The 15,281-nt window shown below is 30.1% G+C and overlaps 1 protein-coding gene across 6 annotated transcripts in view; it reads left to right on the top strand.

Moving 5' to 3' along the window:
- Window positions 1-15,281, top strand: part of LOC107455837 (uncharacterized) — a 105,426-nt gene that overhangs the window by 30,022 nt on the left and 60,123 nt on the right. For 5 of the 6 annotated variants that reach the window (XM_043044692.2, XM_043044697.1, XM_071187658.1 and 2 more), the window contains 5 exons: window positions 1,371-1,560; window positions 7,243-7,307; window positions 8,093-8,202; window positions 10,557-10,743; window positions 14,433-14,616. In XM_043044692.2, the coding sequence (XP_042900626.1) occupies window positions 1,371-1,560; window positions 7,243-7,307; window positions 8,093-8,202; window positions 10,557-10,743; window positions 14,433-14,616 (736 nt within the window). The remainder of the gene's footprint in view (window positions 1-1,370; window positions 1,561-7,242; window positions 7,308-8,092; window positions 8,203-10,556; window positions 10,744-14,432; window positions 14,617-15,281) is intronic. The other variant, XM_043044704.2, reaches the window with a different exon arrangement.

The raw sequence follows: 15,281 nt of genomic DNA on the forward strand, positions 1-15,281 counted from the left end.
ATGAAAAAAAATAAGAAAGTGATTCTGACTACTAAGTTTTAAACATATTTATATAGATAAATTCCAAAGTAAGAAAAAATTTAATTTAAAAAATCACACACAAATGTAAGAACATATGGGCTTTAAAAATATAGAAATTATTAGTAAAAATAATTTAAAGTTATGCTTAAATAACTAATAAAAGTGTTTTAAAAACTTTTTTAAAAGAAATCATTTTCAATACATTTAAAATGAAATCTTATTAATATGAAAGTTTTTTTTAAAAAAAATATTTATTCATGAATTATTGCGAGAAATATATTTTTATTAATTATAACCTTAGCAATAAACATTTTATTGATTTTTTAAATACAAATATTTATTGAAATTAAAAAAAAAAATTTGAAAATATGAATATTAAACGATGAATAAAATATTGAAAAATGAAGAAAAAATAAAACTATACTATAGTTCGGATATTTTAGAAATTTGTTTTCCTATTTTGATACATTATTTGCTGAAAAAAAAGTTTAAAATAAAGGAAAAACATACTTAGGAAAGTCAATACTAGTTCATGTGTGTATATGCTTTAAACAAAATGGATTTCTTACGTTTTCAATCAATTTAAATTGGAAACTTCTTCGGAAAAAAAATTTTTTTTCTCCTTTACGTGCATTTTGAAAATTTTTCTATTAAAAATAAAAAAGGAAACAAAATTATACTGAATGAAGGGATTATATTTGAAAAATTTTAAATTGTTTTTTAAGTAGCATTAAAACCTGTTAATTGAAAAAAGAATATGCAATTTTTTACTCGCATTATAAAACATAATTTTAATTTATTTTCCCTCCTTTCTTAGAAGAATAAAAGTATTTCCCTTCAACAAAAAATTTTTTCAGAATTTAATTTTAGGCATTTTTGCATCTTTTTTAAAGAAAAAAAGAAAATGCAATAGCAAATCGCTTACGAAACCAATTTCTAAACTTTTTGCCAGAAGTATTTTACAAAATTCATATATTTTTTTTATTCTCAGTTTTTTGGCAGAAAATATTTTGAAGCAAAAAATTGTTTTTTGATCTATTTGAGAATTTAAGAAAATAAAAATCAGAGTAAAATTTATTTAAACAAATTAAATTTAGTAATTTTAGCCCCGTTCAAGCACTACATAACCACTTAAAGGGATGTTTGTGAATCGAATATATATATATTATATATATATATATAAATGACGAAACGATGTTGCACCCAATGCTATTTTCATCGTTCAAATTACTAAATAAAGTATAATAGCTGCTGCATAAAATTTGATGCTCTGTTATGAATATCCGATTGACTGAAAAGAATCTCAGATAATGTACTAAAAAGTGAAATAATAATTTCTTTTCTTGCAGTTACACTAATGAATCGAAATTCTGATTCAATTGTTCCATTTGCATTAGAAACAGAACCAGCTTCTACTTTCATATTGTCCTCATCTAATATCATCTTGTGTGATTCATCAAAAATTGTAGGATTTGTCAATGAAACTTGTATATTTTCAATTACTATTCCACTCAATCTTAATAACTCACTCTTATTTTTGTAAGTATTTATTTCTCTTCTGTTTATAAGTTAAATACAAAAAAATTACTAATATTGATACGATAAACAAGTGTTGTTCTACCAAAATTAATAGTTTTGGGTAAGTCCTAACTATTATTTTTATTTTGATGAATACCGTAAACCGGGGCGAGTCTATCCATTTTAGTTTTATTTAATTTTCACTATTTTAAATTGCAAATAAGATTTTTTTACCGACGGAGGACTTAGTTCAGACTCTAAGGAAGATGGCGCTGTAGTAGTTTGATCCGTTTTTATTTATTTAGTGTCTTTTTAACTGACCTGTTCAAACGTCTTTTGAGAGATTAGTATTGAAAATCAGCAAACTTTTAGTTGGTGCTCCGTAAGTATATTATTATTATTACTATTTTCACTTTGGTTAAGTGATAAACTTATCTAAGACTAAGATTACATTAATTTTATATGAAAAAAAACCAAAAAGAATGTAAGTTTTGCTGTTGTAAACAAAAAGCCAGAATTCGCGGGGCGAGTCTACCCATTCGTATTTAGTTTTAATAAAGCATAATAATATAATTTAGAACTTTGTTTATATTAAAACTAAGTCACTTTAAATGAATTTGAGCATATTATTTTAATTCTGCATTGATAAATTTATCATTAATAAGAAAATTTATAGGTTAAATATAAATGCAAATATGAAATATGTTTATTTTACCTATTTTTTCAATTTTTATATTGCAAAATTAACTTTTTTCATTTAGTGTAAGTTAAATAAATTATTATTTATTATTACCGATGGTTCGAAATTATATTCGCAAAACAAATGGATTTAAATGTTACAAAAAAATGCCATGATTTTGTTAATAATCTTTAATTATTATTATTTATTAATTATTTAATTGTAAATTTATATTAATTTTAATTTATTTTTATCAACAATAATCAGAAAAAAATGTTATTTTATAATGTTAATGATTATAAAAACAAAACTGTGATCAAAATGTGATAATCGATCAAATACTCAATTTGTGTTATTTTATGAATAAAAAAATGGAATATATAATAAAGTTATGAATTTTACTTCATAAATATCCTATATAGTAACTAAAATAACAATTTAATAGTAAAATTTGATTATTTACAATGTTAACATTCATTTTAGTAGAATGGGTAGACTCGCCCCATACGAGAGATTTGTCAGCAGTTCTATAAAAATATACAGTAACAGCGTAACTGTTAATATTTTCTAAAATCGATTTCACAGCTTTAAAGAGGGATAAATAGCGATTCCGAAACACCTATTAAAAGCCTTTTTTCTTTAATATTTGCAAAAGTTTGACCACTTGAAAGTTGACAAACTGAAAAAATGGGTAGACTCGCCCCGGTTTACGGTATATAAAAATTGCTTTTATTTGGAGAGAAAGTTATACATCATCTTTTAATTCTCAGTATTTAATAACCTTTCATGAAGTCATGGTTCATCGAATATTTATTGTAAAAAAGTATTTCTTTTATTCAGAACACATTTTATTTTGAGTGATTAACTAATAGCGTTTAATTTGATAAATATAAATTGGCAATAAATTTTGGAAGTTTTTCAAATCAGGAATTTAAACAGTTTTTAGTCAATTCAGCTAAAAACTGTGTGCGGTTTCACAAACGTTAAAGTGAGTCCGTCTAAACCTCATAAATTCGAAACAACCAAACTACTATTTCGAGTTGAAACTCCTTCTGAATTACTTACATAGAATCTAATACTGCGTCTAATAATTTGGCTAGGGACTTCAATACACATGTACTTATACATGTAATGTATTTTTGCTGTAGGGTAGGTATTTTATTTTAATACCATCATTTAAATAGCCTATCTATAACGAATATGCCTCCAATAATGCTCATCGTCGTAATTCGATACTCAGAAAAAAATAGAACTCTTGGAACAAACAATGAGATAAACTTGCGATTGTGGTGGACTTTTTACCCAAATTTGTTTTTCATGGAGAAGGAAATCATGAAAACCTCCCACGACACTAATGCTAAATTTACACGAAGACTGAAAACAGACAAACACCTGAAAACGGTCTTCTGACGTTACAAGTCTAAAGAAAAAAATGCTTGCTGAAATTTATACCATTCCTGAAAGTTAAGAATCCTATTTTTCACTACTATTTGACAGGGCTAAAGAGAATAGAAGGGCTAGTTCATTCCGCTCTTAGAGCTGAAGCTACGATTTCTCTCCTCATGACGTCACTGTATACACAGATCTCAGAGATCGCTAGCAAAGATATTATGATAACTTTACTTAAAGATTTTAAACTTAACTTAATTAACACATTATTTCGTTCATAAACATAGTTCAAAAAAACTTTCTTGGCCATTATATTAAAAAAATACCATTTTAAACTTATAAAAATATTTTACTAGTTGGAAAAAATGACCCTATAAATACTTTATTTCAAAAAGTTCAGTTTTAACTTTAATTATTAAGAAAAGCATATATCGACACTTTTTTATCTACATAATCTTTGATAACTATAAGTTGGGTTAAATTTAGAATCCTGATTTTAAAATATGCCGTTTATAGCAATTTGTTCATACTTAATCATTAGGAAACATCAACCTTAAACGCTAATTGCTGAAACAAAATAATTTAGGTTCATAATGATATTTGAAATTTTACAATTGTTTATAGATATTTACATTTAAGGTAATATAATTTATAGATATTTACTTTTAAGAGAATATAGTTCAAAAAAATCATAAATATTTAGAATAACTACATTAAAAAATATGTTTTGAAATTCGAAGAATTTTAACTATATACTATATATTTTATTTATACTTTTTATTTACCCTTTAATTTTCCTTGACTTTATCCATTTTTAAATTTTTCGCCTGCCTATCTTTTTGAGTTAAAGTGGCGGTTTCTATTTAGATGGTGATTTTTTATAAAAGTTCTTTACGATAGAATAAACGTATTGTTGTTTTATATTAACTGTGTCATTTCGTTTGCAATTCGTTGAATCCATTCTTTACATAGTTTTTCATTTAGTTTAGGGAACACGTAGAAAATTATATATTTTTTCTTTTGTGTTTCTATCAGAATTTTTGCAAGTTGGCGCAAACAGGCATTTCATTAATAGTTTTAAATTTTTGTAAATTCACGGCTTGTTGTTGTAGTTTATTTACGTCGCTCTAGAGCTGCACAATGGGCTATTGGCGACGGTCTGGGAAACATCCCCGAGGATGATCCGAAGACATACCATCACAATTTTGATCCTCTGCAAAGGGGATGGCTCCCCTGCTTTGGTAGCCCGACGACCTACACGCGAAGTCGAGCACTTTACGGTAGAACAGTTTAACGAGGACCAATACCGCACACCCTCGGTCCCTACGCAGACTGATCCAAGTGGTCACCCACCCGCACACTGACCGCAGCCAGTGATGCTTGACTTCGGTGATCTGGTGGGAACCGTGTCTGATCAGTCCACTGCGGGACGTAAATTCACTGCAATAAACTGAGGAAAATCATTTTATAAAACAACAAATGTCTTGGAATATGTCACAAAAGGGAATGCTCCAATATTAGTTAGAGCTAGTTAGATCGAACGCTCCGTTCTTGAAGTAAAAGTGCAAGCTTCGCGCCACAGTGACGTCACTGGAGAAAATCGGAGGTTTAGCGCGGCGAGAGTTTCTTCGAAGGAGTGAACCAGACCTTCTATTCTCTTTAGACCTGACTATTTAAGGCGAGAATGAAAAACATCAAAACATGTTTGGTGGGAAAAAATAAGAGAAACTCTGCCAAATTGATTCACCCAAACACCAGTGATTTCGACTATATTTTTGCTTGTTAAATATTAATTTTCGACTTTTTGGATTTTATTTTTGGCAATATGCGGTGATGTTTAGGGAAAATAAAGGTTGAGCCCAGATGGCTTATTTGGAAGATCACTCGTTTCCCAATGACCTAACTCAAGTTCAAATCCCAGCGATAGCTGGTGGATACGAATTTTGATTTGAATTCGCATCGACCGCAATGATGACGTAAAATATATTTTATATTAGCCGTTGAACAGCTGAATTTTGAGTGTACAACTACCGATGTTCAACTCCGTAGACTTGTCATTTTGATCCAATCCAGAAGACAAAGGAACTCCTGGTTCAAGTATTGAGGAAATTTGAATTCGTGGGGAACTTTTCGATATAACTAACCCGCATTTGCGTTACATAGTGAGGAAAGCCACGAAAACCTCCCACGGTTACCCTGACTGCCAGGGAACTCTAACTTATGATTCGTCAACCACTGAGGATATTTCACGTCAGCACTGTGGTCGGTGGAGCCGGGTGTGGAATTCGTATCTACCAGACATCGCTGGGATTCGAACTCGGTTCACCTCATTGGAAGGCGGATGCCCCCTCCCCCGAGCCACCACGGGTCAAGAATCATAATTTTAAGAATGGGCGAAACATAACCACTTGACGCTAAGAGCCAATCATCACGCGCTTAAATTCCAACCTTACTCGGAGCTGTCTACGGCCGACCCACAGTGCTTAGAACGAACTGTCCAAAACTCCAGCAAATTAAATCGGTCATAAGTGCTAAGCATTAATGTTTTTTTAGTCAACAGAAGTATGAAGAATTATATAGAATAATTCATTAACTCAATATTCTAATTATTATTTTTGTATTATCCATACAAAATGGTTAATACAAATCCGTAACTGTGAACGTGACTTTTTGCTATACACTTCAATCAGGTGTAACTTCCGAAATAATTTTCATTGTTGCTGTTGATTTTTTACGTTTTAAGAAGTTTAAAAACCATTTTTCAACTTTGATCCTGTGAATAATTTGTATGTAACAGTAGTTTGAAGCTTTACGTGTCATTGAATATTTCATACATTTTTGCAACTTCATTGTGATTTTTGAAAAGGATATCTTCACTTGTTCTCCTCGCTAACACTAAAACTAAAGAATATTCCATGCTGAACCAGGGAATACAAAAATTAAATGGCCAAAGTTGCCCTTATTGCTTTTATTGATAAAAATATATATATATAAGAGAGTAAACTTGGTAATTTTTTCTATTTTTTTAATTTAACAATGATTAAAAACTAAGCATGATTTTTTTATTATTTTAATTTAAATAAAAACATATAAAGAAAATATAATCAATTTCTGCTTTTTCTTTGAATTTCTGAATTAATATTATTTTCCGTACTTTTGGTTTACTAAAAAATACTTAAGAATAGTACTTATGAGAGCTTCATGAATTTTGACTAGCTTTTTTCGAATTCTAACCATTGTGCGACAATGCTTGATTGGAAGCAGGCTAGGAGAATAGAGGGAAAAATCAGGTTCCTCATGTGACCTGATATCAGGCCTCGTCACAAAAGGAAATATCAGTAAAAGTATTAAACTTTAGCACTATAATCGGTGTCATAATGAACGAATCGACCAGTCATAACTTGGATTCGAACCAAGATCGCACCATTGCCGAGTGAGAGCACTATTCCCTAAAGATATTGCAATGAGTGCAACAATTTTGTACTACTTTGCTTATGAATAAGTGTAGGCTAAATTTTTGGATGTATTTTCAATTGAATTGTAAGTACACAAATTAAGTTAGAAATATATTTTTTATAAAAATGATACGTTGCAAAAAACTTAGAAAGTTGTTATAATTGATTTTTCTTTCACAGATTGACTTTCAGAAACCATGATAACACTTGGTCTACATTGCTGCAAAATGTTCCCGTACGTTCCGGTAAGAGCTTGATTTAAATATATAAAATCAGTTGCTCAAAATAGTATCTAAACTGATGAACTGTTGCTTTATTGCGATTTTAAATAACAATTTTACTGAGCTTTTCTGAGCATTTTTCCGCATAGAATGCTTTTTTTCGCGTTGATTAGTTTTATTAATCGAATAAAAACTTAGACGTGGTTTTCATTCCTGAAGAAAAAATAATAGTTGAAGGAAAGGAAATATTAAAAAAAAAGAGAGAGAGTGGGAAAGTAAAATATTTCTTAAACATACAAAAGTAAAGAAACAATCTGTGTGTAAAATCTAAATGTAAAAAATGTGTCCAAAAAATATGCTAAAAATAGATCATTTTAAACATTTCATAAGATAGACATTTTTAATAGGAGATTATTTCAAGCAAAATTATTAGGAAAAGTCTTTACTTCTTTAAAAAAAATCCGAGATTTCCTTACATTAAATATAAGGATAATGAACAAAATAATTAGCTTGGTTAAAGTCACAATTAAAATCCCAAATTGTTTAGAATGAGTAATTAAATAATTTAGATAATATAAAGTTTTATAGCTTCTAGCTAAAAAGTTTTGAAAATGTTTCACTTTTAATTAACTTATAGTAAATTTAATGTTTGAAGAAGGTTATTAAAATATTTAATAAAATATTAGCTTTATTATCACTAGTTTTCGAATTCTACTTAGTTCCATGTGTATGCATCAATGAAATAAATATTTGCAACTCATTTAAATTCATTATTAAATCATGATATTAATATTTCAAAACTTTTGCAGATTGTTACTATATGCAACCAGTTGATGATGTAATCATAACGTCCGAAGAATTATTGGCAGTGAAAACCATTTTAATACAATCACCAGAAAAATCAGGGCTTCGTTTTGATGTATGTGAAATTCTATCATTGAAATGAACCCTTTCAGAGGATTTTTTTTGTTAGCTTAAACTTTAAGAGATTTACATCAAACAATTCTTTCAATGAAGGGTTAATTCCAATTAAATTATTACTTCTTGTGAATCCGTAGCCACAGTCTAAAACATCGTTTCAATGCTTTTGTCTGCAATTCATTTCAAAGACATTTTTACAATTATTTGTAAAATTCATGTATTCAAATAAAAACAAAAAAATAAGTTTTAACAAATTTTAACAAATGATCCAAATTTTAAAAAAATAAGTTTTTGATACTTATAAAATAAATTTTTTCATTAATTGATTTCATAAGAATTAAATACTTTTTTTTTAATTTGAACAATATTAATGAATGAAAATTAAGGTGGTCCATTTCAACAAGATTTATTCTATGACGATTGGATTGACATTTTGAGGACTACTAGGTTTTGGCAAATCAATAACGTGAAATATCGGATCTACACGAAAGTTATTACACGGTGAAGGTAGGTTGTGATGAAGAAAGATTGTTCCTGTCCTCGCGAAAAATTCGCTTTTTTTCAGATTCAATTTTCATGGTTGTAAGCTGCTCTTCCCCTTTGATCTTCAAATATCTTTCGCTTATGGTAAATTTGGGCGAATGTGAAATAATACTAGGATCTAATAATTTTATAAAAATCAATGTTGATTCATTTTGATATACGGAATAAATGATTACTATATTTAATAGATACGATTCCTATTATTCTATTAACATTTCAATTTATTGCTGATATTTCAAATAATTATAAAACTACTCTAATTATCGATTTTTTTTTTCAAAGTGAAATTTTGAAGCCTTTGAAATCAGATTATGAAATAGTTTTTACGAAAGGAAGAAAAAAATTTACATTATTTATAATTATACGTTTATACGTTTCTCATTTATAGATTGTCACTTATACGTCGTTTCTTTGCAATTCATAATTAATCAATGCAAAGTTCAAATATTGGCATAGCTTGAGTATGAAATGTACGACGGACTATCTGTTGTACGTTTATTTTTTACTTACATATATTTTTCAGTGCGTAAATATTTTGCCTAGAATCGAAAAACTCTAAGCGAAGCTCTAAAAATGTATTTATCTTCTCAAAAATTTTTTCACATAACCTATACGAAAAGGATTGTACACAATTCTGAATTTAAACCCATTAACGCCTGAATTTTTTATATACCGTAACGCAAGAAGAGCTCCTGTTAAAAAAGCGGTATATTTGCCAAGAGTGAAAACAATCCTGTTTTTTCAGGTGAGAAAAATTTTTGTAGAATTCTCGTAATACGCTTGACGTAAATGTTACGCTAGATCATCACGAGTTAAGATGTAAATTAAAGGTATAATGTTTTTTTTTTTTTTTTAAATTGTAGCTGACCGTTAGTGAGTTTTTAACTCTGTTAAAGTTTGGAATGCGTGTTTTCGAAAATGGACACAGCTCGAAATGCGCTTTTACAAAAATGGACGCAACTGAAAATGCGTTTTCAAGAAAATGGACACAGTCCGAAATGCGTGTTTATGAAAATGGACTTAACTTGAAATGTGTATTTACGAAAATAGACACATAGCATATGAATTTTAATTTTTTATACTTTTTTCATGATTATGGCTCTTTCATTAAGGAATAAATAAATTAGTTCAAATAAATTCATTACGTACCGTCCATTTGCATAAATCACTTCTTACTTTTTATTAAACTACTCTTTTTTTACAAGGTTGTTGTGGGCACTATAAATTTATAATACTGATAGCAAATTTATGTTGTAGGAGATTCGAGTTTTAAAACTCGAACTTTTAGAGTTCTTAATATACGAAGAAATGCCTGAAAAAGTTACATCTGTAATATATCTAGACGCTGTGACTCCTAAATCCGGGACTTTACCTCGCAATCATTATGCTTAGTGTTTGAATAAGTAAGAAAAAGAAAAGCATATTCCTCAATAAACTGTTAAATTTGGGTTGAAAACTGAAAAAGAGTATTTCGGGTTCAGTAAACGTTCATTTCGAGTTTTGCCCAGATATAAAAACTCACCTACTAGCTAATAATTTGAAGTCCTAGGGCCGGCCCTGAATATGTACAGATTTTTTTATAAGTCTCGAAGCAAAAAATGCTCGAATTATATTTAAGGGAGGAAAAAAGACTATAGAAAACCTGATTAATTCTGTCAAAAATCAACTGTCAAAGTTAAAATTTCATTAAGCTTTCCTCTCTAGTTGTACTTTTTGCTTTCTTAAATATTAATTTGTAATGTTTAATGTGCATACAATTTAACAATCTATATTAAGATCGGTACTAAGAAAATGTAATATTCTTTACAGATTAATAATGTGGTAAATGCAACACTTTTTATACATAACTCATCTGAATCTCTAATGTCATCATCCATTGAAGGAGGCGGTGAAAGTACGTTCATTGTTTCTGAATGCCAATTTTTGTTAATCGATATCATTACTTGCTACAAGTGTAAATTTCATGTGTCTATATCACCTTTTCTTCTTAAATATGGTAAGTATTCAAATCATCCTATATCATTTATTTGAGCAATAATGCCAACTAATCTTTATAATTGTACGTAAATGGATCTTCATAATAGTATTTATAATAAACTAATTATTTATTTTTTTCTCTTACACATTTCTTTTTATTTATTTATTTAATCTTCCCACTGCGGACTAATCAGAAAACACGGTTCCCAGTTCTTTCGTCAAGTACTCGCCTTCTCGCACTTGTGATTGGGCTACCAAAGCGGGGGAGCCCTTCCCTCCACAGAGAATCTTTGGATCATCCTCAGAAATGTTTCTCAGACCGAAGCCCAATGTGCAGCTCTAGTGTGACGTAAATAAACTACTTCTTTATTTATCTGGTTGTTAATGTCGTAAAAGAGCTGCACTAATGGGCTATTAGAGACGGACGGTTTAGGATTCGCATTAAGGTTGATCCAAAAACATTGCTTTACGATACCAGAGGGCATTTACACCAATCTCCCCAACACCCTTTTCTGGCTCTGAAATCATCGAAGACATTAGAGAGGATCGGAGTCCTTATTTTATTTTATAACCATCATCGAACATTGGGTTAATAACTACTACTGTTCAACTCCATAGCCTTGTAATTTTTATCCCCATTCAGAGGACTAGGGAACTCCTGGATCAAGTATTGGAATCTTTTTGAAGGAACTAACCCACATTTGCGTTACAGGGTTAGGAAAACCACGAAAACCTGACTACAAGGGGGCTCTAACCCATGATCCGTCTAACACTGAGAATATTTTACGTCAGCACTGTGGTCGGTGCAAGCCGGATGCGGAATTCTTATCGACCAATCATCGCTAGGATTTAAATCCGGTTCACCTCATTGAAAGGGGAACGCTCTATTACCTGAGCCATCACGGTTCTGATTGGAGTCCTTATTTTATAACCGTCGTTGGACAGCAGTCCCAATTTTGGGTTTACAACTACCTATGTTCAACTCCGTAGCCTTGTAATTTTGAACCAATCCAGAAGATAAGGAAACTCCTAGATCAGTACCAACAGAGGTATGATTTGCTATGGGAACATGGAGGAATTTGTGACCAGACAGATTTAACGTGTATCAGTCACCATTTACTACACGAGGAGTCTTCGGCCGGCGGGGATCTAACCCACGACCTCTTGGACATGAGCCAAGACAGTGCCCTACCATCGTGGATATCCCGGCTCTGATTGGAGTCCTTATTTTCTTTTATACCCGTCGTTGAACGTTGTTTTATGGGTTAACTAACTACTAATGTTCAACTCCGTAGCCTTATAATTTTGAACCCAATCCAGAAGACAAGGGAACTCCTGGATCGAGTATTGGGTGAAATTTGCCTTCGTGGAGGACTTTTTTGATGGAGCTAACCCGCATTTGCGTTACATGGAGAGGAAAATCACGAGAGCCTCCCACGGTTAGTCTGACGGCAAGATGCGGGACTCTAACACATGATCCGTTTACCACTGAGGATATTTCACGTCATCACTGTGGTCGGTGCAAGCCGGATGCGAAATTCGTATCAACTGGTATTTGAACCCGATTTGCCGGGAAAGATTCCTAACTACTAAAAAACTATTTAAGAAATAGCAATCTAATCAAAGAACCAGCCTTTAGCAAGGAAAATCGAACCACACCTAAAGCTGTGGTAGGCTAAGACTTAACCTTACCATTCCAATTGTACACCTAATTTTAATAATAATAAATGAATAATTAAGCAAAATAAAAATATTCTTCTTGACATAATGACTCTATGTTAGAATAAAAAATAAAAAATTATTACATTACGTGCGATCACTGATAGCAAATAATAATTCCTGATGAGAACATTCAATACCTAGAAACTTTTCTTTAAAAATAACTAAATGTTCAGCATTGCTACAAGAAATTATAATTATTGTATCAGATACATTTTTCCCACAGTTTACATGGAAATTGAGTTTTCAGAGCCATTTTTTTAGGAAACAAGCTGGTTTAGAATCAAGAATCAAGCAGCAGCAATAGTTAAAATTTTCAATTTTTAAAAATTTTCTATATATGTTTTTTATGTAAGACTGTTAAACGCCTTTTATTTTACAAGAAAAATTTATTAATGTCTGGATGGATTTGAATTGAGAGTCAAATGATATTTCAAGAAAAATGCAGCAGTACATTTAGCGATACGTTTTACAACATAACTTTGGCTTTTATTTGCATAATACTATCTCCACACTTTAATGACTTAAATTATTATAGCCAATAAAATTAAAATACTCTTTACGTTCATGTAAAAGATAATTATATTATTTTGTTGGAAGATAATTATTTTTTGTAGTATATAGATTTCCGCTCACTTTTATATTAAATATGGGTTTAAAGTTTTATAAATTATATATTTTTCCAATTATTATTATTATTATTTTGCCGCAATATAGCCTATATATTTTGCCGAAATATATAAATTCAGTGAATACACTTCTCACCTTTCAAATGCGCACCCAGGTACCATCAATTTTGCGGCAAAAATAAGTATATTTCACCTTTACATTTTACAAGGCATTCGTAAAATTTACGAAAACTGAAACGTCGAATTATAACATAAAATAGTTATACAAAAACGCAAAATTTACATGTAATTTTACGTAAACAAATTTCTTTTACGAAGATTTTACCAACTAATTTTTACTATATAAGAATGAGTACGTTATTTTCACGTAATATTTACGTCAACAATACGTCAAAATTTATGTAAATTGAAACGACGAATTATTGCAAAAAAATGGTTTTCCAAAAATCAGAAAATTTGCGTAAATAAATTCGAACCGAAATTTAAATGGTGAATTTGTTTAGTCAATAACACGTAAAATATACAGATTCAATTTTACTAAATCTAAATAGTAAATATTTTTTCATCAATCTTCCGTAAAATATACGAAAGCAATTTTGTTGGTAAAATACATTTCGTTAAAATTACATAAAATATACCAAATCTTTTTTACCAAATATCTCAATGGTGATATCATTCCGTCAATATAACGTAAATTTTACGTTTGAGGAGTATTGACTTACGTATGAAGTATTACGTACGAAGTATTATGTATTACGTATGAAGCGTATTATCAATTTTCCAAAAATTTACGTTTAATTTGCGTATCATGCATGCTACATAGGTATAATCGAAGAGTTTTCTATTGACATCCACACAAATGCGCGCTACTTCATGAGCATTGGCAAGTATATTTGCATCCACGTAACAGAGAAAGTGAGAAATTGATCAATTTGGACGGTTTTAAGAGTTTCTAATTATTTTGTACTTTTTCTTTGCTTTTTGATTTGTATATTTTTTGTGCAATATTAATTTTTTAAAACATTTTGCACAAAGTGTGTTTACTGTTTAAGGTATCTTTGATATGTGAGCCAAAATTATACGGGTTTTTTATTATAATCTTGATATATCCTTTTTTGAATCACTTCAAATATTCAAATACTTTAGAATGCAACTCAAATTATTTTGTACTTTTTCCTTGCTTGTTTATTTATTTATTTATTTTTTGTGCAATATTAATTTTTTAAATCATTTTACACAAAGTGTGTTTACTGTTTAGAGTAGCTTTTATATGTAATCCAAAATTATTCGGGTTTTTATTTGCAATCTTACTGTTGATATATAATCTTTTTGAATCATTTCAAATGTTTTAATAATTTAGAATGCAACTCTACTGTCACAGTTCCAGAAGGTTCATTTGAATTATCCCACAATGATTCCTGTATTCTAGAGTTTGAAGCTCCTACCCACCGTCAAATTTTTGTAAGACTTTTAAACAGATCTAGCAAGAATTGTCACTCATTGCTTTTGGGACCATTAGCTATTGCGCCTGCACATACAACATGGTACGTTATCAAATCAAATAGTTTTATTGAGTTTAATTGTTATATATGATCACCTAGGAATCCAATAAGAAACCCTATAAATATTTGTACCTTTAATATATACCTGAAAATTATATATATTTTGAGAGTGCTGTACTTTAGACTAGTGTAACTATTTGCGCCACCCAGTGGAAGAATTTTGTATTCAGTATATACAGTTGAAGTTGATACCAACAGGTGCTATCGGCTGTTTTGTTAATCATTTTTTATTTTCCAGACATGTGCAGAGAAAGTTTTATATATGTATATATGTCACGGCGAAAGACCGAAATCGGTGGTTGTTGACTTTCACCGGTGAATGTCGACAAACATCAAACACGTCGGTGAAAGATCGAATATTTCATTACATTCGAACCTCACCGGTGTATGTCGACAAGCACAGATATGCTTCGGTGAATGTCGAAATATTTATTACATTCGATTTGATATGAATTTATTCGTGGATATAATTACATTTATTCGATATATTAACCCTACACTGATGTTTTTTAAGGTTAAGTGCCACTGCCCGGTATACATTTGACCGGTATATCCTACACTGATGTTTTTTTAAGGTTAAGTGCCACTGCCCGGTATACATTTGCCCGGTATACCCTACACTGATGTTTTTTTAAGGTCAAGTGCCA

This window comes from Parasteatoda tepidariorum, chromosome X1 (genome assembly GCF_043381705.1).
Source record: "Parasteatoda tepidariorum isolate YZ-2023 chromosome X1, CAS_Ptep_4.0, whole genome shotgun sequence".
NCBI classification, from domain to species: domain Eukaryota; kingdom Metazoa; phylum Arthropoda; class Arachnida; order Araneae; family Theridiidae; genus Parasteatoda; species Parasteatoda tepidariorum.